At 31.5% G+C, this 27,361-nt stretch overlaps 3 protein-coding genes across 4 annotated transcripts; all 3 read right to left on the reverse strand.

Moving 5' to 3' along the window:
* Window positions 1-824: 824 nt before the first annotated feature.
* Window positions 825-4,827, reverse strand: LOC143910786 (pickpocket protein 28-like). The gene is given in 10 exon segments (XM_077429383.1): window positions 825-891; window positions 972-1,145; window positions 1,229-1,427; window positions 2,792-2,922; window positions 3,005-3,144; window positions 3,704-3,859; window positions 3,932-4,040; window positions 4,116-4,219; window positions 4,343-4,472; window positions 4,652-4,827. Coding segments are annotated over 10 exon segments (1,386 nt in total).
* Window positions 4,828-7,536: 2,709 nt separating this feature from the next.
* LOC143910787 (pickpocket protein 28-like) lies at window positions 7,537-16,639 on the reverse strand. The gene is made up of 13 exons (XM_077429384.1): window positions 16,464-16,639; window positions 16,155-16,284; window positions 15,929-16,032; window positions 15,742-15,853; window positions 15,518-15,669; window positions 15,334-15,442; window positions 15,091-15,183; window positions 14,741-14,880; window positions 14,532-14,662; window positions 13,506-13,565; window positions 13,036-13,234; window positions 12,779-12,952; window positions 7,537-7,570 (listed from the first exon to the last, which is right to left on the reverse strand). Exons 1-13 carry the CDS (start codon window positions 16,637-16,639, stop codon window positions 7,537-7,539), a joined length of 1,614 nt encoding a protein of 537 aa, XP_077285510.1.
* A 3,927-nt stretch (window positions 16,640-20,566) lies between these two features.
* Window positions 20,567-25,918, reverse strand: LOC143910858 (pickpocket protein 28-like). 2 transcript variants are annotated; one of them, XM_077429460.1, is made up of 14 exons: window positions 25,802-25,918; window positions 25,175-25,393; window positions 24,387-24,516; window positions 24,196-24,302; window positions 24,016-24,115; window positions 23,794-23,945; window positions 23,124-23,235; window positions 22,961-23,053; window positions 22,714-22,853; window positions 22,506-22,636; window positions 22,095-22,154; window positions 21,793-22,021; window positions 21,030-21,203; window positions 20,568-20,954 (listed from the first exon to the last, which is right to left on the reverse strand). In XM_077429460.1, the coding sequence occupies exons 1-14, from the start codon at window positions 25,819-25,821 to the stop codon at window positions 20,834-20,836; spliced, it is 1,788 nt and encodes a 595-aa protein (XP_077285586.1). In that variant the 5' UTR covers window positions 25,822-25,918; the 3' UTR covers window positions 20,568-20,833. The 2 variants fall into 2 exon arrangements, with proteins under 2 accessions (XP_077285587.1, XP_077285586.1); XM_077429461.1 differs by lacking the exon at window positions 25,802-25,918 and having other exon boundaries at window positions 20,567-20,954; window positions 24,588-25,245.
* Between the last annotated feature and the right edge of the window lie 1,443 nt (window positions 25,919-27,361).

Here is a 27,361-nt window from a genome sequence, read left to right on the forward strand (position 1 = left end):
AAATGGAAATGTAAATGTAAAAGGTTGCAACGAAGGTCACAATAGAGATGGGTGGATGAAATTAGAAAAATACGAGCGATGGAAGCGTTTTGGATAGGCTTTCATTACATTATACCTATATTACTAAACAAATTGCTTATCCGTATGCAGTATTTACATAAGTAGCTATGTATTTGTAAGTACATGCTAAGAACCTACAATGAACGAGATAAAACATAAAATAAAAACCTTGTAAATAAATACGTACGTATGTACACATTCCAAATTTAAAAACTATATACATACACGTGTGTTTACTGGATTCACTAAAATAACAACCATGAAATATTAATACATATTTTTAGTAAGCAAATAAGCGTTCTTAAATATTAATACATATTTTTAGTAAGCAAACTTTTAGTTAATTCGATTTATACTACATACATACATATATACCAATCGTTAAGAATTTCATTTAGTGTTTTGTCGTATCATGATGTAAATACATATGTACATATCATACATATGTATGACATAACAATAGATCGTGATTTTGAAGACCACTGATTATTTTACAATAGTCTAGATTTAACAGCATGAATAACACTAAATTACACACATCCATTGATAAGGTATAGCGCGAAAAACAATTGACGCTTGCCTCTTGTTTTTTCCAGTCATCAACCACAAAGATTTATTCGACACTGACTAATTTTAGACCGCACATGTATTACAACATTATAAATTTATTTAATGCGACAAAATTTTCGTCTCTTCATACCACTTTATAAATATAAAATAAATATAATAAAGATGATAAGACCGAACAAATTAATATTTATTGATTACTTGTATTTTTCTTCAGGTGATTTATTTTTATTTTTAATACCATTCCTTAAATTGCAACAAGCCCTGAAAGAACAAATTTTTAAATTCATTAAATGCCTGTCAAGTAAATTATACATACATTAAAATCAAAATATTCGATTGACCTTAAAGTCAAAAAATATATAATTTCTATAAGACTGAGAAACGAAAATCCGAGACAAAGTCCCAATAAACCACCACAATTGGCTAGGAAATCTGTGGTTCCGTACAATTCAGATCGACGTGATGTTATAAATTGAGGTTGTTTAACGAACAACACCATTCGAGCCATCTGTATTCTGAAAAAATATGCGACATGTTATTTATATTTATTTATTTATATTAAAATATAAATAATTCATTTAACTATGTATGTACATACTCCTCTGTAATATTTTCTGCGTAGCTTTCATAAACTTATTTCCAATTATAATCGGCCTGAGATACTTCCACATCATACTCGATTGCTGTACACGCCGGCAAACAGTTGCAATCTTTTACATAATCAAACAGATAAGTATCTATATCAGTCAAGTTTTCATTGTTGAAGCCGATTTTACTGATCTTCTGCATTAAGTCATCTTAAAACACAAAAATGAAAATTCGTTTTGGTTAAAATCACAGATTAAAATACAAAAATATCTGTAAATATAGTGTTGGCTTAAAACTAGTGATAGAGGTCAATACAACAATGGCTTTTTTTTAAATAGTGTATGTATGAATACATATCACGAATAGAGCTGTAGCGGATTGTTAGAAAATATTTAAATACATACATGCATATGCTAAATAGTAAAACCTGGGAAGAACTCACTATACAAGTGTGTTCTTAATCAATTATAGATGACCTGGGTTTTCTTATTTAAATTAATATTTATATTAGAATACCTTGATAGTAATAAACACATGGCAACTTTCCAACGGAACATATAGGTGTATTTAGTTTTCCTTAAAAAAAAAATCATACATTCAAATATATTAATGTTCTCGTAATAAAAAACTTAAAGAACCAAGGTGCATTAGAATGATACCCAAAAAGATGTAGATGAAATTAAAATAAATGAAAGCAAACCTAATTTTTATTTTTCTAGGTCATCGACAGGTTTACGGCCAAACTTAAAAATATACGCACATTCATATGAGCCGTTATATTTGAAAGTGGCGGAAGTTCAATTTTTAGTTCCAAAAACACTATTTGTTTGATTTCATTCAGAAATTGTACAAAAATCCCTTCTTTTAATTCGATATGTCCAGAATCTCATACATAATATTTAATTTTTTGCGAGATTTCTCGTCGAGAAAAGTGGACTTATGCCATTTTCAATTATAACGGCTCAAATGTAAAATAGTAAACGGATTGTTTCGCCCATTGCGATCACGAATACGGAATATCTACCACTTAAGTTCTCGTTAGTATGATAGTTTGCGCGTTTGTTGCTCTCGATAGACGAAATTTTTGGGTGCCAGATATTCCATGATTGAGATTTTAGTGACGTGTGTGAGATTTCTTCGTGCGGGATGAACCGAACCATGTAAAATATAGAAATTTAGATAAAATTAATAAAGTCATAATCAGACAGTGGTGACAGAATGCAGGATAGGTATGAGAGCCAATTTATGGGAAACCGTTAAGACAATTAAATTTGATGAATATTTAAGATCGTCTTGGAAGTTATACATTTCCAAATCTGACCAGCAGCATCGCAGTAACACTTCGAATCATACAACGTATGATTTTTTCAATCGATTTTCTATAATTAACCGAGGTTCAAAAGCTCGGGACCTCTTAATAGCATTATACGCAAACCACTAATTTTTACTGAATTACCTGTCTATTTTATTTACCTTTGAAGTTATTTACTTCATTACACTAGGTGCGATTAATAAGCAATATATTTTATAATAATATGTTGCAATGATATTTACTTGTATATATTATACTAACTTGGCATTGAGAAGGTCACACAGTCGCAGAGAAAATCAGTATAGTTGGTTAGACATTCTAAGTCACAATTATTTTGTGTGTACACTTTGTAATACCTCAATTTCCTTTCGTTTGGGAAATAGCACTGTCATCTGTAAACCAAAATCGATTGAAGCAGTAGATACGTACATACATATATACTTTATGTATTTCAAAATTAATATAAAAAATAACCTTTTTGGGTTGTAACTCTTCAATCCCTCAGAAGTGGTTATCATGTTGGGTTTCACTGCCGCTATAACTTCTTGATTCAGTGGAACTCTAAAGTATTGTTGGGATACTTGGGGCATTTCCACAAGCGTGTGTAGAGATACCTACATAATTCAAAAGCGTATCTACATACATATGTATATTATATAAACTTTATATATCAGAAATCAAAATCAAGAAATTCGAAGAATTGCAATGCCTAAGCGTTTATTGAGATTTGAAAAAAAAAATTTTTTGTCGAACTTCAGACGCTTTCAAACTTGAGCTACTTTTTATATTTTGGCAAAAAGAAAATCTTTTAATATTCAAGCTATTGTTGTACCAGCTCCCTAAAATAAAACCCTTGTTAAACTATGTTGGCTTATAAATATTATTATCATATGTACATTGTATGTATATGTACTAATATGGCATTATTCATGGTTGCTGAATTAAATAATTATTCATAGAAACACAAGATTCATAAAAAAACTGATACCATTCCTCTGGTGGGATATGTCTTTAAGGGGAGATTTTTTGGGTAGCCATCGCCTAAGCTCCATCCTTCAGATTTTTTAATTTAATTTCTTTTAAGTGTTCATAATGTTCAAGCCTAATAAAAATAACGAAACCGAATTACATATATGGTTTTGTTAATAAATAAATCATACATAAATATTATACTTGCATTTCATTTCGGAATAGCTCTTGCGCATTCAACATATTAGATGTAAAACACAAGCCTTCCTGTGTTAAAATTGGCGTAAAAAGGTCACTGCAATTGTGAAGTGTCGTACCAATTAGACAATTTACCATCATTTCATTTAGATCGGGAACTACCTGAAATTTTATAACATTTGAAAATATTCACAATATGTAATATGTAAGTATAATGTAAATATCAGAAGGTACACTAGTCAGAAGATTTATTGCTTCATTACTGGTAAAATTGGATTTATTGTACTTTTTTTCTAGCGTAAAACTGTTGCAAACCAAAGATACCGTTTCAAGTAGTGTAATTCTGAAATTCATTATTTGGTCATTTCTACTGTAAAAAATGTAAGAAAATAGAATATACTCTCATAATGCTCATTACTCATGATCAGTTAAATTTTCTATATTGTGAAAAGCCTCAGTCAAGTTGAAAATGGTTTGTCTTGATTTCGTCTCTGAGCATATTGCAATAGCAGGAAACGGAACCTGAAAGATAATATTAAATTATAAGGAAATTAACCGTTTCAACAAAAAAAAAACATCCGTAGATCACAAAATTAAAACCAAACTGTAAAACTGCATTTTCAATTTTAAAATTAATGATACTACCTCCCAAACAGGTGTAGGCGATTCAGCAAAGCTTACAATCACAGGACTTTGGTCCCATTTCATGTACACTTTATAAATAAGATAGGTGCATGTTATAAGGCTAAATATGAACATTGAGATCCACCATATTCTGAAAGAAATATGAAATATGAAAGTGTATATTTAAAACTATTTTAAAGTTCAGTACCTGCACAAATGCAATATACGAAATACAAATGTAAATATTTGGGAACCGATCGCACGTAATTGCACTTGTTATACTGGTATAAATATGTACAAGTGCAATTACAATTTCAAGTATGAACAAACCTTTCAATGACTGTTCTGCCCCTTTCTCCTACATATTGAAGTCCATGTAGACTTGTTGCTGAAGCGAATTCCACGAAATAGTTCTTGCATGTAAGACGTTTTTTTTTAACGGCTCTGTTTTTGTATTCCTCGTCTCGATTTTCAAATGGCAATTCAATTTTTACCGCGTCGTGCATGACTCAACTGCAATATCGTATATTTAATAAAAGTTATAAAATTTACCAAATTCTATTGTCGTCGTCCTATAAGTACTTTGTCAACTTTATAATATTTTAACTGCCTCGTCGAGAATGATGGTTTATGTAGCGTATAGAGAATGATGAACTTAGCTAATAATAATTTAGAACTAATCGTAGTTAATTTAGAACTAATCGTGGTTAATTTAGAACTAATCGTATAACTAATCGTAAAACTAATCGCTGCGTAAAACTAATGCTGCGTTTAGATCAAAAGAGGGAAACAAGTGCTTTTGGCTAAAATCACCGCACCTTCATTATTCATGGGGTAATGTAATCTCAATAGATTACTCGACAATATGCAATCATTTGAATTTTCATTATTCGCACTGGTGTTGATTTCACAACGTTCACAATAACGGAAAAATGCAGTGTGTCAAATGCGGCCGCTTCATTACCTAGCGTGCTCTGATTGCGGATGGTCATTGTGCAGTGAAAATTTGTGAAAATAATAAAATTGAAGTATGTATGTCGGAGATACTGCAGTGTAGGTTTTTCAAATCTGCGTAATTTTTTTTTTTGGTATTTTTAACATCAGTGTATGTTTTTGTGATCAGTTTTATTTCCTTTAAAAAGAAACTTTTTTTATGAATAATTTTATTTTGCCTTGAGTTTTAACTATGTGTTGTCATTTGTTACCACAACAGACCACTTGTATCATTTTGATCAGTTATCTGAGCGAAAGATAAAACTTAATTTGGTGTCGGCATTTGTCGCCTTCTAAAGATATTTTTGATTTACTTCAAAAAATGGCGAAAAAGGATTGACTCAGTTTATACATAAAAAATTAGAAAAATAAACAAATGAAGAAAAATTATGTTTGTAGCCTGTAGAATATTAATTATTTGAATTTAAAAAAATCAAAAGATTTTTTTAAGATATAAAACACCGTTTTTTCAAGCAATTTAGAAAAGTAAATTTAAGAAAGTTGATTTTATATTATACTAGTGGTTTTATTAGTGTTTTTTTGTAACATAAACAGCTCATTTACACAGCATATGGCTCATTTAATATTCACACAAACACACAGTTTTTTTGAAATTATATATTAGATTATTTTGTTATTCAGGAAGACATATTGCAATATCTCGAATAGAGCTGTATGAAGCATTGCGCAGCAGAGGACGAATAAAGGCTAATGAAGCGACATCAAGGAATTTTATAAACGATATTATATAAGTAAAAAATTGACAAAATAATTAACAACTTTTCCATGATTTTAATGAAAAGATACATAGATAAAGTAAATATTATATCTGGAAGTATCGGACGTCCTGTTATGTCTTTTTCACAAAAGTAGTCGAAAATCAAAGAGAACCAAAATAAAAAAAAAGTTAGTGGAATCACGCATCAGTAATGCGATCTTTATTACTTCCCATTGGACAATTGAGTGAATATGTACATATGTGCAAGAAGCCAGTCACAAGAAATCAGAAGATTCAGAGAGCATAACACAAGAAAAATATCTCGAAAACATACCAATGCTGATTTAATCAATATTTTATTAATATCTTCAGACCAGCGTATTTCCTTTGTACGTCCACTACCATTAAAACATAGATAAAGTAAAAATTCGTATGTGACCAACCCATGACTTTATCTATGTATTTGAGGAATATAAGAAGGTCACAAAACAAAATTCGATATGGAACAGCACAAACACATTCACACATACCGGCAGCATAATGAAATACTAATAGCTATGACAGCATTTTCGTTACAAATTGAGTGCAAATGTATGGAAACTTGCACAAGAAAAAAGTTCTACTTCCGGTTGTCGGATTTTGTTCAAATTTTTTTATCACTCAAAATCCCTATCAGTATTATACACAATAAATATCAAGAATATCAAAATAATTTAAAAGGACAACATAAAATAATGAAATATTGTTTTGAAAAAAAAAACTACTTTCGGTTTACGAATTTTGACCAAAATCTTATTATCTCTGAGTTAGTACATAAAGAATATAAATATAAATTTTCAGCTTGATACGTTCAGGGAAAGTTTCCCATGATTTATGAAAATGCAGCACTATTTGGCGTTTCGATTTTACAATTTTAAATACATAGACTTATTATATACATTATGTACATTATTAGGTCGGAGCGTAAAATGAGAATTGGATGGACTCAATGGAAAACTTTTATCGTATAAAATATAAAGGAACGTTAAATAAAACATTTCATTGATTTTAAATATTTTAAACAATGTCCTGTGCCTCCAATCAATCAATTTACCTCGGCAAAATTTTCGAAAGAGTGGTTTTTTTCATATATCTATTTTTTGAGAAGAGTTTCGATTTTATTTCTATTTAAAAAAATCAACGCCAATATTCACCTACTAAATATTATTTAAGCTGATTTCAAAGTCGCCGTTTCGCTCCAAAGTTTATTATGATTTAAATTAACACTAACTAGCATTATGTGGCTGTCAACATTTGTCAAAATTTTCACAATGTTTCTCTTGATGTGTAAGCGTCTTTAATTAATTGTTGTTTTCAAATGAAGAATAATTTTATTTATTTGATGGAAATACCTATAATTCGAATTTAGTATTGTCAAAGTTTACGAATGGAGAAAATTTCTTTGATTCAGTATAATTTTTGAATAATTGAATGATCTTCCAAATTTTTAGTACATATGTATAAACTAACACTTAAAAATTATCGTTTCTAAAAGTTGCCTAAAAATAATAATTCTATATCAATAATTAATGAATACTATTATTTTCCTTTGCTGAACTTTAAAAAGGAAATCCACCATTCCTATTAAGGAGAACGCTTATATTTGTAGAATTTAAAATAAAATGTGATTTTAAAAGCATACTTCTCGCGAACATTGCACACTTAATACTTCCCGCCGAACAAACTGGTATAGATGCATCTCCCGTGTAAATTATCAAAGTCAATATTAAGCGGGCTCAATATGTCGGAGTATTTCATCAGGTAAAAGTCGAGTTAATTCAGGGCACGGCAATACTATTGGCATCGCAAAGAGTAGCCAATCACAGGAAGGACCGGGTTGACCGGCGCTTTCGAGAATTCCGACTTTTACCATCATATGTACCTACATATCCTCCAAAATAATATAAAAGAAAATTGATCGATAGAATCTTTCGCGCAGTGCTTTTAGTACTAGGCGTAGTAAAAGCACTGCGCGAAGATCACTACCGCTTTGCGAAGATCCCCGTTTTTGGCGGAGGATTTCGCGCGAAGTCCATAGTGGCGTAGCTATCATTGCGCAGAGTGATGAAAAGCATCGCGGCCCATGCTCGATATGAAAAAAATTTCACCGTACGCCACTGCTATACGCATATGTATAAGCTAAGTAGGCGTGTCAATAACAAATCAGGCGTGTAGCCGCTCGAGTACGAACATATTGCAGAAACGAGATCTTACTTTAAAGTTTAAACGAAGCCACTTTGGTGCTGAATCGTATATATGAGAATGTTAGTAAATTACGAAATTCATACGAAGAGAAATAAAATCAGAAGCAAACAAAATGGTCAGGAAGTGGGGAGAAATTTTTGCATTGGGGCCCAAAATTTCTAGCTACGCCACGGAGAGTGAAGAAAAATCCAAAAGATAAATCAAACATTAGTTCAATTACAAAAATATAAATAACACTGTTCGACAAATGACGACTTTCTTTGGTTCAGAGATGAGATATGACTATTCTTATAGATCAGTAAACACGAATCTGGTAATAAAAAATGTTGATTGGCTCGAGATTCGGAGATATGTGTTTTTTAAATTGCGCGATTTTTCTATATCTTGGTGTTATTCGGTCGATGTCGCAAAATCTATAAATTTCCTGTTCAAAATGAATATTGAAATCTATAGTCGGGTATTTTATCTTTCATTTGTAGTACTTTTCAGCTTTCAAATCTCTCTTAGTGGTCGTCCAGTTCAAATCAAAAGTCAAAAGTACGTATTTTCACTTGGGATTTTTTCCCACTGTTAATACTATTTTATATTGAGTTTTTTCTATTGAAACATGTTTATTGGGATAGTGTTCTGGTTTTTTTTTCGTTCAAAAGATTTAATTGGAAGTGTGCTGAATTTTAAATCGGTAAAATTTCGAGCTAAAAGCTCGTAGTAGGATTTACTCGTTTTTACACGAATCTGAATTGAATTAATAGGGATAATATATTAAATTGTATTTATATGAGAATTAAATAAAATTCCACTTAGAAAAATCATATTACGACTATTCTTGTGGTTTAATAACAAAAATTCGTTTATTTTATCGAGGTAAGCCAGTTATCAATTGAATTTTTGTTATTAAACCACAAGAATAGCCGAAATATGATTTTTTTTCTTATACATACATATGTATGTACATTTAATTTCCCGGTGCTAGCACCGGGATCCCAGGATCGGAAATTTCTAGCACCGCAATCCCGGTGCTGAAAAAACCTTCCGGAATTGGATGCCTCAATACAAGGGGACTCGGTATGACATCACCTAATCCCCTTGTATCCTACTCGCGCACAGGCAAGTAAGGTTGTGTTACAAAAACAGGAATATTTTGACGTCATATATGTATATTCGAAGTAGCAACAAGTGCGCTCCCTGTTTAGATATTTGGCAGCAATGAGTTTCTAAAAGATTTTTTTATAATTTTGTATGGCAAATGAAATTTTGACAAGACGCGGTTTTACATATTATTTATTTAAGATTTTGACGCAATATGGCTAGAATTGAGCCATGTTTCTTCAGTGAAAATATTTTGTTTTGGATTGAGATTATTATCTATTCTTAAAAAGTTACATCTGGCTGTCTCGTTTTTTTCTTCTAATTGTACATATGTATATATTTATGTATCTATATTTTGACGTTCTTTGCAGTTTTTAGCGCGGCCTCTACTTCGCTAGGCAATACTGCAGGAACCCTTTGGCCGTGTGTCGTTTTGAAATGTGGCGGCCCCCCCTAATTAATATCTTAGCTAGGCTTTTCATCAAATGCATCCAGAACCAAGCTATACCAGAAGGATGGAATAACGCAACTATCATTTTAATACACAAAAAAAGCGACAAAAGCGATATCAAGAACTACCAACCCATTAGTTTACTTTCAGCGGTCTACAAGCTCTTCACGAAGGTTATTACAGAAAGGCTGAAGAATATCCTCGACGAGAACCAACCTATAGAGCAGGCAGGGTTTAGGGCAAATTTCAGCACAATGGACCACCTCCAAGTAGTTGGCGAACTAATCGAGCGCGCCAACGAATATCAACGGCCATTGTGCCTAGGTTTCGTCGATTATGAGAAAGCCTTCGATACAGTTAGTCATAATGCAGTACTTAACGCCCTACAAACACAGGGAGTGCCGGAACCCTATGTGGGACTGTTAGCTGCAATATATAAGAATGCTACAGCTTCGGTTAAAATTTTTTCAGGTACAGATAGATTTGGCATAGGAAAAGGAGTAAGACAAGGAGATACAATCTCGCCCAAGTTATTCAATGCGGTGCTTGAGGGAGTTTTCAGGAACTTGGATTGGGATACAGCCGGAGTAAGCATCAATGGTCGCTTCTTGAGTCACCTTCGGTTCGCAGACGATATAGTTTTAGTAGCTCGTGATTCAGCTGACCTACTTATCAGACTAACACAGCTGGACAGGGAAAGTAGAAAAGTAGGATTAAAAATTAACGTAGATAAGACTGAACTAATGTTCAATAGTTATTGCATGCCTGATAGCATCTCCTTAGATGATAAACCAGTAGAAGTAGTAAATAATTTAGGTCAAATGATTGACATGTCTGGTAGTAAAGATGAAGAGATAAAGAGACGTATGAAATTAGGATGGAGTGCATTTGGACGGATGAATGCTGTTTTTAAATCAAAAATGCCTCTCTGCCTGAAGAAAAGGATCTTTGATCAATGCGTTTTGCCAGTGATGACGTTTGGATGTGAAACTTGGAAACTGAACGCCAAGATGCTAAATAAAATCCAATGCACTCGAAGAAGTATGGAACGCTGTATGCTTGGCATAACGAGGAAAGACAGAAAGCGGAACACGTGGGTGAGAAGTATGACAAGGGTAGTGGACATAGTGGATAGAGTGAAGAGATTGAAATGGCAATGGGCGGGTCACGTAGCTAGGAGGATGGACGAGAGGTGGACAAAAGAAGTGCTTGAATGGTACCCGAGATAAGGCAAAAGGGTAAAAGGAAGACCGCAAGGAAGATGGGTGAACGAAATTAGGAAAATGTGCGGAATGAGATGGATGAGTGCTGCGCAAAACAGAGACGAGTGGAAGCGTGTTGGAGAGGCCTTCATCCAGCAGTGGATGGCGAATGGCTGTAAATGATGATGATGATGATGATGATATTTTGACGCACGTAAAATGTCATATTGTCCGACTAAAATATAACGCAACTCTGAAGCGAAATGCAAGATTCGAATATGCGATATCTTTACGAGTGGCTTGCTGATTGAAAAGGATATTTCTTTATACATATTTTTTGGAACTCGTCAAGAGTCAAGTGTTTCGTCATCCCATATTAAGTAATTCTTTTTGGAAAAAAAATATGTAGGGGAGGAGGGGGGGGAGCAACTTTCGCTTCCTTGTGCCCCACCTGCTTTTAAAGTAACGTGGCACAAAAACTATTTAACGATATTATGTACATATATACATATGTATTTTATTTTTATTTTTATTGTTATTATACAACATCAATCAATCAAGCACACTCGTCTAACAGATTGCTCCAAAGCGACGAATGTGCTAAAAATATTAAGAAAGGATGTATATATGTATTTAATTTTTTTAATCAAAATTGAAATACAAATTAAAATCATGATTCTTTTCTCATTGGGGAGACTAATAAAACACAAACACCATTTTTTTTTAATTATTTAATAAATACGATAAATGTTTTTAGTAACTATACAATAATGTTACACAATTTATTATATTATATTATAATATAGGGAACGGAAGGCGTGAATGAGAAATATGACAAGGGTAGTTGGTTAGTGGAGAAAGCATAGATATAGAATAATTATTCTACATACATATATCTATGGGAGTAAAGATATTGAAATGGAAATGTAAATGTTAAAGGGTGCAAGGAAGGTCACAATAGAGATGGGTGGATGATATTAGAAAAAACTGAGAGATGAATGGAAGCGTTTTGGATTCATTACATTACATTACTATACGAATTGCGTATCCGTATGCAGTATTTACATATGTAAGTACCTGTGTATTTGCTAATCACAAAGTACATGCTAATCACATACAATGAACGACATAAAACATAAAATAAAAACCTTGTAATAAAATACGTATGTATGTACATATTCCAAATTTAAAAACTATATACATACACGTGTGTTTACTGGATTCACTAAAATAACAACCATTACATATTAATACATATTTTTAGTAAGCAAACTTTTAGTTGATTCGATTGATACTACAAACATACATATATAGCAATCGTTAAGCATTTCATTTAGTGTTTTGTCGTATCATGATGTAAATACATATGTACATATCATACATACATATGTATATGTATGACATAACAAAAGATCGTTATTTTGAAGACTACTGATTATTTTACTAAATTATATCACTAAATTACCCACATCCATTGATAAGGTATACTAATTTTACACCGTACATGTATTACAACATTATAAATTTATTTAATGCGACAATATTGTCGTCTATTCATAGCTTTTTATAAATATAATAAAGATGATAAGTCTGAACAAATTAATATTTATTGATTATTTGGATTTTTCTTCAGGTGATTTATTTTTATTTTTAATACTATTCCTTAAATTGCAACAAGCCCTGAAAGAACAAGTTTTTAAATTTATTAAATGCCTGTCAAGTAAATTATATATACATTAAAATCAAAATATTCGACTGACCTTAAAGTCAAAAAATATATAATTTCTATAAGACTGAGAAACGAAAATCCGAGACAAAGTCCCAATAAACCACCACAATTGGCTAGGAAATCTGTGGTTCCGTACAATTCAGATCGACGTGATGTTATAAATTGAGGTTGTTTAAGGAACAACACCATTCGAGCCAACTGTATTCTGAAAAAAGATGCGACATGTTATTTATATTTATTTATTTATATTAAAATATAAATAATTCATTTAACTATGTATGTACATACTCCTCTGTAATATTTTCTGCGTAGCTTTCATAAACTTTTTTCCAATTATAATCGGCCTGAGATACTTCCACATCATACCCGATTACTGTGCACGCCGGCAAACAGTTGCAATCTTTTACATAATCAACCAGATAAGCATCTATATCAGTCAAGTTTTCATTGTTGAAGCCGATTTTACTGATCTTCTGCATTAAGTCATCTTAAAACACAAAAATGAAAATTCGTTTTGGTTAAAATCACAGATTAAAATACAAAAATATCTGTAAATATAGTTTTGGTTTAAAACCAGTGCTAGAGGTCAATACAACAATGGTTTATTTTTAAATAGTGTATGTATGAATATATACCATGGATAGAGCTGTAGCGGATAAATAGTAAAACCTGGGAAGAACACACTATACAAGTGTGTTCTTAATTGATTTTAGATGACCTAGGTTTTCTTATTTAAATTAATATTTATATTAGAATACCTTGATAGTAATAAACACATGGCAACTTTCCAACGGAACATATAGGTGTATTTAGTTTTCCTGAAAAAAAAATCATACATTCGAATATATTAATGTTCTCGTAATAAAAAAAACTTAAAGAACCAAGGTGCATTAGAATGATACCCAAAAAGATGTAGATGAAATTAAAAGAAATGAAAGCAAACTTAATTTTTATTTTACCAGTGTCATCGACAGGTTCCAAATCGATACTTACGGCCAAACTTAATATATTTGAAAGTGGCGGAAGTCCAATTTTCAGTTCCAAAAACAATATTTCTGTTTGATTTAATTCATAAATTGTTCAAAAATCCCTTCTTTTAATTCGATATGTCTAGAATCTCATACATACATAGATAATATTTAATTTTTTGCGAGATTTCTTGTGGAGAAAAGTGGATTTATGCCATTTTCAATTATAACGTTTCAAATGTACATACATACATAGATTTTTTCGCCTTTCGCCCTTTGCGATCGCGCACACAACAATCGTTGCAGCGTAAATCACGAATACGGAATATCTAGCACTTGAGTTCTCGTTAGTATGATAGTTTGCGCGTTTGTTACTCTCGATAGACGGCAATTTCGGGTGCCAAATATTCCGTGATCGAGATTTTAGTGACGTGTGCGAGATTTCTTTGTACAGGATAATCACCAAACCATGTAAAATGTAGAACTTTATGAGAAACCGTTAAGACAATTAAATTTGATAAATATGTAAGATCATCTTGGAAGTTATACATTTCCAAACCTGACCAGCAGCATTGCAGTAACACTTCGAATCATACAACGTATGATTTTTCCAATCGATTATCTCTAATTAACCGAGGTTCAAGAGCTTGGGACCTCTTAATAGCATTATACGCAAACCACTAATTTATACTGGATTACCTGTCTATTTTATTTACCTTTGAAGTTATTTACTTCTATAAACTACGTGCGATTAATAAGCAATATATTTTATAATAATATGTTCCTTTGATATTTACTTGTATGTATTATACTAACTTGGCATTGAGAAAGTCACACAGTCGCAGAGAAAATCAGTATAGTTGGTTAGACATTCTAAGTCACAATTATTTTGTGTGTACACTTTGTAATACCTCAATTTCCTTTCGTTTGGGAAATAGCACTGTCGTCTGTAAACCAAAATCGATTGAAGCAGTAGATACGTACATATATACTTTATGTATTTCAAAATTAATATAAAAAATAACCTTTTTGGGTTGTAACTCTTTAATCCCTCAGAAGTGGTTATCATGTTGGGTTTCACTGCGGCTATAACTTCTTGATTCAGTGGAACTCTAAAGTATTGTTGGGATACTTGGGGCATTTCCACAGGCGTGTGTAGAGATACCTACATAATTCAAAAGCGTATCTACATACATATGTATATTATATAAACTTTATATATCAGAAATCAAAATCAAGAAATTCGAAGAATTGCAATGCCTAAGCGTTTATTGAGATTTGAAAAAATATGTTTTTTGTCGAAATTCAGACGCTTTCAAACTTGAGCTACTTTAAATATTTTGGCAAAAAGAAAATCTTTCAATATTCAAGCTACCTTAAATCCTTGTACAGGACCTCTACATAAATAGTCCAAATCTTTTGAATAAGCTTTAAAAACGACCGTTATACCTGTTGTTGTACCAGCTCCCTAAAATAAAACCCTTGTTAAACTATGTTAGCTTATAAATATTATTATCATATGTACATTTTATCTATATGTACTAATATGGCACTATTCATGGTTGCTGAATTAAATAATTATTTATAGAAACACAAGATTCATAAAAAAAACTGATACCATTCCTCTGGTGGGATAAGTCTTGAAGGGGAGATTTTTTGGGTAGCCATCGCCTAAGCTCCATCCTTCAGATTTTTTAATATCTTTTAAGTATTCATAATGTTCAAGCCTAATAAAAATAACGAAACCGAATTACATATATGGTTTTGTTAATAAATAAATCATACATAAATATTATACTTGCATTTCATTTCGGAATAGCTCTTGCGCATTCAACATATTAGATGTAAAACACAAGCCTTCCTGTGTTAAAATTGGCGTAAAAAGGTCACTGCAATTGTGAAGTGTCGTACCAATTAGACAATTTACCATCATTTCATTTAGATCGGGAGCTACCTGAAATTGTATAACATTTGAAAATATTCACAATATGTAATCTGTATGTATAATGTAAATATCAGGAGTTACACTAGTCAGAAGATTTATTGCTTCATTATTGGTAAAATCCGATTTATTGTACATCTTTTTTTCTAGCGTAAAACTGTTACAAACCAAAGACACCGTTTCAAGTAGTGAAATTCTGAAATTCATTATTTGGTCATTTCTACTGTAAAAAATGTAAGAAAATAGAATATAATCTCATAATACTCATTACTCATGATCAGTTAACTTTTCTATATTGTGAAAAGCTTCAGTGAAGTTGAAACTGGTTTGTCTTGATTTCGTCTCTGAGCATATTGTAATAGCAGGAAACGGAACCTGAAAGATAATATTAAATTATAAGGAAATTAACCGTTTGAACAAAAAAAAACATCCGTAGATCACAAAATTAAAATCAAACTGTAAAACTGCATTTTCAATTTTAAAATTAATGATACTACCTCCCAAACAGGTGTAGGCGATTCAGCAAAGCTGACAATCACAGGACTTTGGTCCCATTTCATGTACACTTTATAAATAAGATAGGTGCATGTTATGAGGCTAAATATGAACATTGAGATCCACCATATTCTGAAAGAAATATGAAATATGAAAGTGTATATTTAAAACTATTTTAAAGTTCAGTACCTGCACAAATGCAATATACGAAACAGAAATGTAAATATTTGGGAGCCGATCGCACGTAATTGCACTTGTTATACTGGTATAAATATGTACAAGTGCAATTACAATTTCATGTATGAACCAACCTTTCAATGACTGTTCTGCCCCTTTCCCCTACATATTGAAGTCCATGTAGGCTTGTTGCTGAAGCGAATTCTACGAAATAGTTCTTGCATGTAAGACGTTTTTTTTTAACGGCTTTGTTTTTTTCTTCCTCGTCTCGATTTTCAAATGGCAATTCAATTTTTACCGCGTCGCTCATGATTCAACTGCAATATCGTATATTTAATAAATGTTATAAAATTTACCAAATTCTGTTCTCGTCGTCCTATAAGTACTTTGTCAACTTTCTAATATTTTAACTGACTCGTCGAGAATGATGGTTTCATGCGAAAGGATGGGTTTAAATAGTAGCGAATTAATTAGGGAATAGACATTTACTGATGTATAAATCGGCAACGCCCTTGTAGCATTGTATGTTTGTCCGATTTATGAAAATAATAAAGAAAGCATCATTTTCAGCCTAAAATCTGAATTTATTAATTTAAAATAAAGTATAATTAGGGCTCTTAAAATTAAAAACACTTTTTTGATCTTGATTTTGTTAATTTATTTTATCAAAATCGTTCAAAAAAATAAAATAAAAAATTTACAAATTGACAGGAGCGTATTCAAATATGTTATATTAAGTGAATGTTGAAATTTTGACTATTTCTTCACGAAAATTTAATTGATACTAATTTACAAAAAATGTTTGACGGTTAGCTTATATGCTCTATATTTACAAAAACAAAGTGTTTCGTAAAAACTTTTTCATATTGAATTTATAAATTGAAGCATTCTCAATGGGAATTAAAATAATCCAACATATTTTGTCAACCTTTCACAAAACTATACAACTTTCACAACCTTTATTGTTGCAAAGATAGGAATAAGTGTCTCCAAACTGGATAGATATGTAGATGTAGTAATTACACAGTCTTTTTATAAATAAGATTGTGTATGTACTTACTACAGCTCTCTAAGACCTTCCCTAGATTCAACCGGGTTCGGATACTGATCGTGATTTAAAGTAATAAAAAAAATTGAACAAAATCTGACAACCGGAAGTAGAACTTTTGTCTTGTGTAAGTTTCCATACATTTGCGCTTAATTTGTGTCGAAAATGCTGTCTTAGCTATTAGTATTTCATTATGTTGCCGGTATGTGTGAATGTGTCTGTAGGGTTCAGTATCTAATTTTTTTTTGTAACCTTCTTATATTCCACTGTGACTCAAATTCATAGATAAAGTCATGGGTTGTTCACATCCGAATTTTTTTAATTGTAATCCTGGATACGCACATTTTCTTTTTAATCTTGCAAATCTTAGAAAATCTTCATTTCGTTTTCATCTTACAAATCCTAGAAAATTTAACAAATATAATTTCATTTACATATGTTATTAAGTTCATAATTTTCTCTTAAATTTTCGACCAAGTTTATTATTACTTTCAAATGTTACTAGAAGCCGGGTGACGCATTAGTGACTGATAATGCTAGGTGTGACTTAATTTTCATTAGCAATGTGTTTAATGTCTATAATAAAAATAATCCCTTAATAATAATTTAATTTCAAAATTAATGTAGGTTGCTAATTAGCTGCGTACATACATATGTACAAAATACATTTATCGTCAACGTCACTGTGTAATACGATGCAGTATTTTCAAACGTGTCAATTACGATTATTTTTCACCATTGTAATGACGGATGATACTTCCTTATTAATGACCAAAATGAGCAAAATGGCAAAGTATGAAAACGATCGGATAAGAGGCAAAATTTTTCCTTAATAGTAATCGTAAGTGAAAGTAAGAAGAGGTTTGTAAAAAAACTATTTCAGTTTACATGAACCTCGTAATATTATATTATACACCAGAAGCAAATATTTTGGAAAATTGTTTGAAATACCCAAAAGTTTTCTCAGAAGAACTTGATGCCCAGTTCATTCACGTAACTTCACTATTGAAAAAAATACGGATGTGACCAACCCAAGATTTATTTATGTATTTGAGGAATATAAGGAAGTCACAAAACAAAATTAGATATTGAACCGTACAAAAAAATTTACACATACCGGCAGCATTATGAAATACTAATAGCTATGACAGCATTTTCGATACAAATTGAGCGCAAATGTATGGAAACTTGCATAAGACAAAAGTTATACTTCCGGTTGTTGGATTTTGTTCAAATTATTTTTATTACTTAAAATCGCTATCAGTATTATATACATTAAATATCAAGAAAATAAAAATAATTTTAAAGGTCAAAATAAAATAATGAAATATTGTTTTAAAAAAAAATACTACTTCCGGTTTACGAATTCTGACCAAAACGTTAGCAGCTCTAAGTTAGTACATAAATAATACAAATATAAAGAATACAAATATAATTTTCAACGTAATACGTTCAGGGGTGTGGACAGAGTAGTGGGCACAACATTTTTAACCTTTATACGAGGAAAAAAATCCCACTTCCGGTTGTGATTTTTTTTTATTTTTACTTAAAATCACTATCTTTATTATACACAATAAATATCAAGAAGATTAAAATAATTTCCATACATTTGCGCTCAATTTGTATCGAAAATGCTGTCTTAGCTATTAGTATTTCATAATGCTGCCGGTATGTTTGAATGTGTCTGTACGGTTCAATATAGAATTTTGTTTTGTGACTTTCTTATAGGTATATTCCTTAAATACATAGATAAAGTCATGGGTTGGTCACACCCGAATTTTTTACTGTTATTATAGTGCTATTGTTTTTTATGTTTATTTATAAATATATTTTTATCTGTATATTTTTTTTTATCTTGTCTGTTATATTTTCGACCTTTGATTCGTGTATTGCCACAATGGTCCAAACTTAAATAAAAATAATTATTACAGAAAATGAATCCCAAAAATCTGAAAAATATATTCTATCGGACAATGTTATAGTTTATTTTTTTACATTACAATATTAAATATATTGTGTTTATATTTAATGACTACATACAAACCTTTCCAGTAATTGTTTTCGAAACCCGAAAGCAAATCGAAGTATGTATGTACATATATCTAATATATAATTTCGAAAGGAATTTTGTATGTATGTATGTTTGTTTGAAATCCCTGACCTCATCGAATAAATGAATATTCAAATAAATTTAAATTAAATAAAACTATTCAAATAAATTTAAGAAAATTTTTACTATTACATAGATAGGGCATGTTTAAGCGGTTTATACATATTACAAATATCAAGCGAAGCCGGGTAAAAACACTAATATATATTATACTAGCTGTATTACCCGGCTTCGCTCAGTATTTATAATATAAACCACTTAAACATGACTAATCTAACAGTAAACATTTTATTAAAAAAAAAAATAACAAAAACATTAAAAAAAAATAAAAAAAAATCTAAAAAAAATCTAATTTTTTTTTAATCTAGGGCTTCGCCCTCAACGCCCCCCTGAGCCTTTACCTTCTAGGGCTTCGCCCTCAGTGCCCCCCTGAGCCTTTGCCTTCTAGGGCTTCGCCCCTCTGCGCCCCCCTTAGCTATTGCCGTTTAGGGCTTCGCCCCTCTGCGCCCCCCTTAACTAATGCCTTTTAGGGCTGCGTCCCATAAGGCTGTGCCCCCTTCGGGGCCCCATGCGGCTGAGCTCCATAAGGCTGCGCCCCATAAGGCTGAGCCCCATAAGACTGCGCCCAATTCGGGGCCTCATGGGGCTGCGCCCCCTGTGGTGCCCCTGGCGGAGCCCCATGGGACTACATCCCTCGCACCCCTGCGGGGGTGAATCCATTGAATCGAAAAAAATCAAATCGGCGCCTATGAATCGAAAAAAAAATAAATCGAATCATTTGTTCGATGACGGCTGCGCCCCATGAAGCTGCGCCCCCCCCCCCTGGGCCCCCTGAGGCTGCGCCCCCTTTGGGGCCCCATGGGGCTGCGCCCCCGCGGGGGCAAGGGGTGAATCCATTGAATTGAAAAAAATCAAATCGACGCCTATGAATCGAAAAAATAAATAAATCGAATCACGTGTTCGATCACATGTTCGATGACGTCACCGATCTACGGACGACGAACCAAGGATACATACATACATATATACAAAGTCTCTTTCCAAATTATATATTAGATTATAGTAAAAATAGTCAAAAATAATAAGAAAACAAGTGAATATTCATTTTAATTTAATATACGTATTCAAAAGCATTCAATTACAAATAATGCTAATTAAATCATATACCTATATGTAAAAATACATTTATAATTAGACAAAAAGAAGACATTCATAACATTTAAATTTAAACCATTTTTTTGAAATCGTAAAACATTTATATGTATAGTGAGAATAATAATTGTGCATATATCATTTTAGGTCAATATTTGTTTCACATACATACATATGTAATATTATATATGAATTTATTTTTCAAAGTTGCTGCGTCTCGATTTATTGAATACATCGATGTGGTCTGTATCATTGCGATGATCTTGCGACTTCGTCTTTTTCCCGGAAATTTTCGATTTAAGATTACAAAAAGCTCTGAAAGAAGAATAAATGCATATTATTGCATTTAAATTTATTTATAGCGCAAAATTAGAATAGTCCAAAGTTTACCTAAGAGTGATGAAATATACGATTTCGATCAAGCTTAAAATCGAAAAACCCAAAAACAAACCAAGTAGACCGCCACAATTGGCCAAAAAGTCGGTTTGACCGTATAGTTCTGACCGTCTGGATGTGATGAATTGAGATTCTTTGAAGAACAACACCATCCTTGCCATATTAACGCTACAAATATAAACATTTTCATAAAATCATATTTTATCCAATTTAAAAGTACCTACAAATAGTGTCCTAGTTCTTTTGTTTCCTATTTGCTTACATATGCATATTGTGGATAGTGGAAGATATTCATAAAACAAGATATCTAGTACAATATTATATCAGTAAACAAGGTTATAAACACAGTCAGACGCTAAATCGAAACGCACTAAATGACTGAAATTCTAAACTACGATATAATGACTGTATATTGAACTTTGCTACATATTGAAGACAACGTCTTTGAGGTGGGATTTCTCCGTATCGAAGAATTCAAAAATAGTCTTCTGACTAACTTTAAATAAATTTGTAGGTATGATTATGTAATATTATTGAGCGAAAACTTTTTTAATCATTTTCAAATAAATAATGGATTAAAAAGACTAAAAGTTTAATTGTAAAGCTATTAAAACAAGAATCAAATAATTTCAATATATTCTTCTTAGTTTAAAATCCATATCCTTTTTTTCACGTCAAGTTAATTAGAAAATGTTGTAATTGGAACGAGGAGACTACGAAAATCTGAAACAACTTAAATATAAAATTGTATACTGACTCGGGTAGTTCGCTAAAGTTTGCCTTGAAAGCTATGAATAATTTTTGCCAATTGAAATCCGCTTGAGACACTTCTACGTCATAGTTAATCGAAGTACAAGCTGGTAAACAATTGCACTGTTTGGCGATATTCTGCAAGCCTTCCCTCAACTCTTTGGTTTCCGCATCTTCTTCGGAGTCTGGTTTCGTTTCTGACAAACCCGATACTATCTCTTGTGTAAGCAGTTCATCTAAAAACACGAATAATGAATTTTTATAATATTTTCATTCCAGATAATACTATCATATATGTGATTTTTGAACCTTGAGCGTCAGCAGCACATTTGACACTGCCTGCCGAACATATTGGCATTGATGGATCACCTGAAATGCAATTATTAATTCAAGTTACTACAGGTTTTCACGCAAACACGTAGGCTACTAAGATCTGAATGGGTCATTTATTTTACATAAATTAATTTTCCATACACTTTTTTCCATTCATAATTTTCTATACAGGTTATTTAAACGTCACCATTGAAATTTCACATACATATATAATTAATTTAAGAAATACACATATTTTACAAATATTTAATAGATTCAGATATAATATTTAAAATTAGGTCTAAAAAATAATTCAACTCTCAAACAGAATTTCGCCACGGGATTTTTGACATTGGCCCTTTTAGAAAAAAACAAATAATAATTGACAAAGGATCTGTTAATACTGACGTGGCATCGAAAACGTGACACAGCTGCATTGAAGCATCGTATAATTAGTCAAGCATTCCAGTTCACAATTACGTTGAGTGTACACTTTGAAAAATTTCAATTTCCTCTCGTACGGAAAGAAGCACTGCCTCCTGAAATTTTATTCGCAGTTTAAAACACGATCTGGTTGAAACACAATTGTTGTTATTTAAAATAACAAAGGTTGAACCTCTCTGGGTCATAGTCCTTTAAACCTTCCGATGTGGTCATCATGTTGGGTTTAATGGCGGCAATGACCTCTTGACTCAAAGGCACTCTGAAATATTGTTGAGACACTCGTGGAACTTCGGTCGGCGAGTGTAATAAAATCTGCAAATTTAATTTAAATGTGATATATGTATATTAAATGTGACATTTGTTAAATGTGATTGTTATATTTAAATTTGATATTTGTATAAAATTAATGAGTATCATACTTTGAATCCTTGCACTGGTCCGCGACATAAATAATCCAAATCATAATTGTACGCCCTCAATAAAATTACCAAACCAGCCTTTGCTCCAGATCCCTATACAATGAAATAAATTAACATTGGAAACAAATATTAAAAATATAATTTCATCAATTAAAGAGCTTACAGTTCCTCGTACTGGATATGTATCCAAAGGTAAATTTTTTGGATATCCACGATCCAAAGTCCAACCTTCCGACTTTCGACCATGATCTAAATAATGGTATTCTTTGTGCATCCTAAAATATTATTATGGGTGAACTTTAATACCTCTAATATAATAAATTTGAAATATTTTCAATTGAATCCCACGCTTCGCAGATTTTAGAACATGTGTTGCACAAAAACAAACTCATAAAATATTATCTAGTGTTTATGTGTGTTAATTCTGTTTACAAATACATTATAATTTATATACTATATCAGAAAGTAAAATAATTCGTTGTATTATAATGTGTAATGCTGTTAATAACTTAAATTATTAAAAAAAATATATATAATGGGTAGGTATTTTTAATACAAAGATCTTGCTTTTATATTCATATTTTAGAATGACATTACTAAGCCACTCGTAAATCTGTCTCAAACTCATTAATTCTGTTTCATATTGTTATCACGTGTTGAATTTGTGCTTTCGGTATTTTAATACATATATGTACATATGTAATGTAGTGATAAATTGTTTGGTGTGAAAAATTTTACTAATAACTCGACAAGAGTAATGGCACATGTGTTTTTCTAAATAGCAACACATGTTACTTATTTTTTATTTAATGTTGTATAAACAATATACTAACATCTCTTTCCTGAAAAGTTCTTCGGCGTCTAGCATATTAAAAGAAAAGCACAATCCCTCTTCAGTCATCACTGGTGAGAAAATTTTGCTGCAATTTTCAATCTTTGACTTCCATTTACAATGCCACATCATCTCTTCGAATTGAGGAGCTACCTAAAAATGCAAATTAATTTTCAAATAGAAAAAAAACTTATGCTGTTATTTTTTAGAAAAAATTATAAACATTTTTTAGCAGATCAATCGTTTTGTGATCGGTAAACTTATTCCCAGTCTGCAACAAATGATTTTCGCAAACTAGAGATATTGCCTCATAATCCAAAATTCTGAAAAGAATATATCAAAACATTTATACATAAAATACAATTGCAAATGTAAATGTATATTATATAATGTACACAATTACTCTTGTTCAGTCAAATTATCATAATCTCTATGATATATTTCAGTGAAATTATAAATTGACTGTCGAGCTTTCGTCTCTGAACAAATCGTTATAGCCGGAAATGGAACCTAGAAAGCAACATAAATAATTAATATTTCATTTTTTTAATATTTTATCTAAATTCATTTTGTAAGTTAAGTTGAAAATATGACCTGCCAAACTGGTGTTGAAGTTTCAGCAAAACTCACAATCACTGGACTCTGATTCCACTTGACCCAAACTTGCAAAATTAAATGACTGCACGCTGCAACGCTCAAGCCGAACATTACACTCCACCATATTCTAATAAATATATGATAAATATTAATATTCTAGGTCGTTACTATAAATATCTAAATGTATAAACCACGAACCTGTCATGTTTCGGTCCTTCGGTTACTTTTTTGACGAAATCCATCGCGAAAAATACCGAATCAAGATTAAGTGATAAATAAAACTTTAAAGCAAACTTCAGCTTCCATTTAAGTTTTAGTTATGGAAGTAATCAGGGCTCTTTTAAAGAATACAAACACTAGCCGCTGTGTGTTATATGGATGTGATGTTTGACGCTTCACATTTCGCTTACACGTAAATAACGTAACGAGATAAAATACATTTTAGTGTCGAGCATCAATTATAAACAACAACGAAAAAAACTAGATAAATTGAAAGGTCAATCTTGTATAATTGGTACTAAACAAAAAATTGTCGTTTCATTCTCCAGTTGTATTGTTTGCGACGTGAATCTCAAAGATTAACTGCGATTCAGTCAAAGAAATATTATATTTATGTAAGTTGCTAAATTCTATAGTGTTTCAATGTGGTTCGTGTCACGTTGGTAAAAAAATAACTCAAGTGTGTAAAAAATAACACAAGTTTCCAATCGATTTAAATATCGGCTTCGTCATTTGTTTTCGATGCCAAAAATATGAATTGAAATACTCGTGAAATTCTAACTCACTTTTCAAGAACAGATCTTCTATTTTCTCCGATGTATTTAAGTCCATGTAAACTGGTGTTCGATAAGAATTCTTTGAAATATTCCACACAGTGATAAGATCTGGCTCTTCGTCTTGACGGAAACATCGGAATAAAAAGTCCATTTTTTTTCCCGGTATCCAATTCGTCCGTTGATTTAGTTTTCGATGGACTTCCAGGTGAAAAAGCAAGCTCCTCATTCCTGGCAAATATTTAAAATTTCGTTATACTCGTAGTCTTAAAATACGTACATAAGACGTAGTTGTTTTAATGTAAGTTTTCATATAAAAAATAGCTATTTTAATTTGGCAACGATAGTTGCATATTATATAAAATGTGTGAAAAAATTTATAAACACAACTTAATGGCTATGGCGAACATATTTTATGATTCATTAGAAGACAAATAAAACGTGTCAAATAATTGTGCGCTTCAAACATAACGGAATTAAAATCTATTCTATACGAATTTAAATTTAAATTTTCATATATTTATTTTGATTCGTACGAGGATATTCTTTTGTTTATTATTTCAAATAAAATTTGTTTGTTTCAATGTAAACTTTACTTTGATTTTTCGTTTGCATGTTCGTAAATAAAGTAAAACGCACCAAATAACATTTCTCTTCATGTTTGCTCCTTTTTATTTACGTTACGAGTGATATATTCAAACTGGCTAACTGTAGCTAAGTGACCAGTGTTGCGATGACAATAGTATCTGAAGGACTGTCGAGGAAAATTGAAAACTCTGTATGGAAAACGATGTGATGACCTGAAAACCTCCTGAAGCGAGATATATGAAAATACTCTCCTTGTACCATTGTATGTTTGTCACTGAAAATTTTCATCCCAATAATCATTATATTGTTAATTTATACACTATCACGAAGTAATTGCTTCGGAATATCTTCAATTGATTAAAGTGCCATTTATATTTTCAGGTCATGTTGATTTTTGTTTGAATCTAGTTTGTACATATTATGAATTGGACCAGACCACAAACGAGGAAAATTAAATTGCTTCTTTTTATTCCTTAAAGTAAGGCACTACATTCGGTCAAAATATTATTTAGCCACATTCAGATGATTCGACATAAAATTGCATACTTATGACGTAATATTTTGTGTTTATGCATTTTAATGTCTACTTAAAATACCAACTGTGTTTGGCATAATTTGATGGTTGTTCCGGATTCCCTCACAGATTGGATGACTCATATTTACAAGAGCCATCCATTTTCTTTGTGACATCACTGATTTCATACCAAAATGCGGCTTTTTTCACCTTAGTGAACCTAATTCAACAAACATTGTATTATTCCGTTTATCTGGTATCCTGCGCTCATTATCACAAATGAGTTCATGTGGAAAGGTTGAGTGACTTTGCTATATTTGTCTATCATCCACGACGTATTTTTTTCTCTTTGTATATATTTTTATTTTTGTGGCGCAGTTGGATTTCCAGTGATGCCACAATGTTTCAAACCTTTTTAGAAATAAAATTAATCATACATATATTTAGCAAATATGTACAATAATATGTATACATGTATCATTTTAGTGTTTTCCACTGACGGATCAGACTTTGATATTCTTTTAGCGAAAATAGCGGTCTTTAATATGCCTACCACAATCTATCTATACATTGTATATAATACGTTCAAAATTTTTGACGTTATCGAAAATATTTCAGATGAATATGATGACACTTAAGGTGAATGCGTTTCCGTCATTGGGTTTGAAATTTATCCAATTTACATACATATGTACATAATTTTGATTAAATTCTAGCGCTTAGTCTGCGCAAACTTCGGTACGAATTTTTTTTGCGAAACTTTAAAAGGCAAACGTGACACGTGTATGTGTACGTGTAATGTGATGATTAAAATCTAATTGGCTGTAAAATATCACCGGTCTATTATGGCCTTTCATCGACATAATAGAGGTAAACCATTTCGTTTTAATGTCGCTTAATAAAATATTCAAAATTCGATATAGATCAGCGCTTAAAGCTCGGTTAACACTCTCGCAACCGAACGATATTCATTTGATCTTATTTTCAAAGCGATTTTTCAATTTAAATTGTACATTATTAATAAACTTTCCGCAACTAAACAATAGTCTATTATACAATATATGTTTATGTACATCGGCTATGCCGCCTCTCCAAAG

Source organism: Arctopsyche grandis, chromosome 4, assembly GCF_051622035.1.
Source record: "Arctopsyche grandis isolate Sample6627 chromosome 4, ASM5162203v2, whole genome shotgun sequence".
Classification (NCBI taxonomy): domain Eukaryota; kingdom Metazoa; phylum Arthropoda; class Insecta; order Trichoptera; family Hydropsychidae; genus Arctopsyche; species Arctopsyche grandis.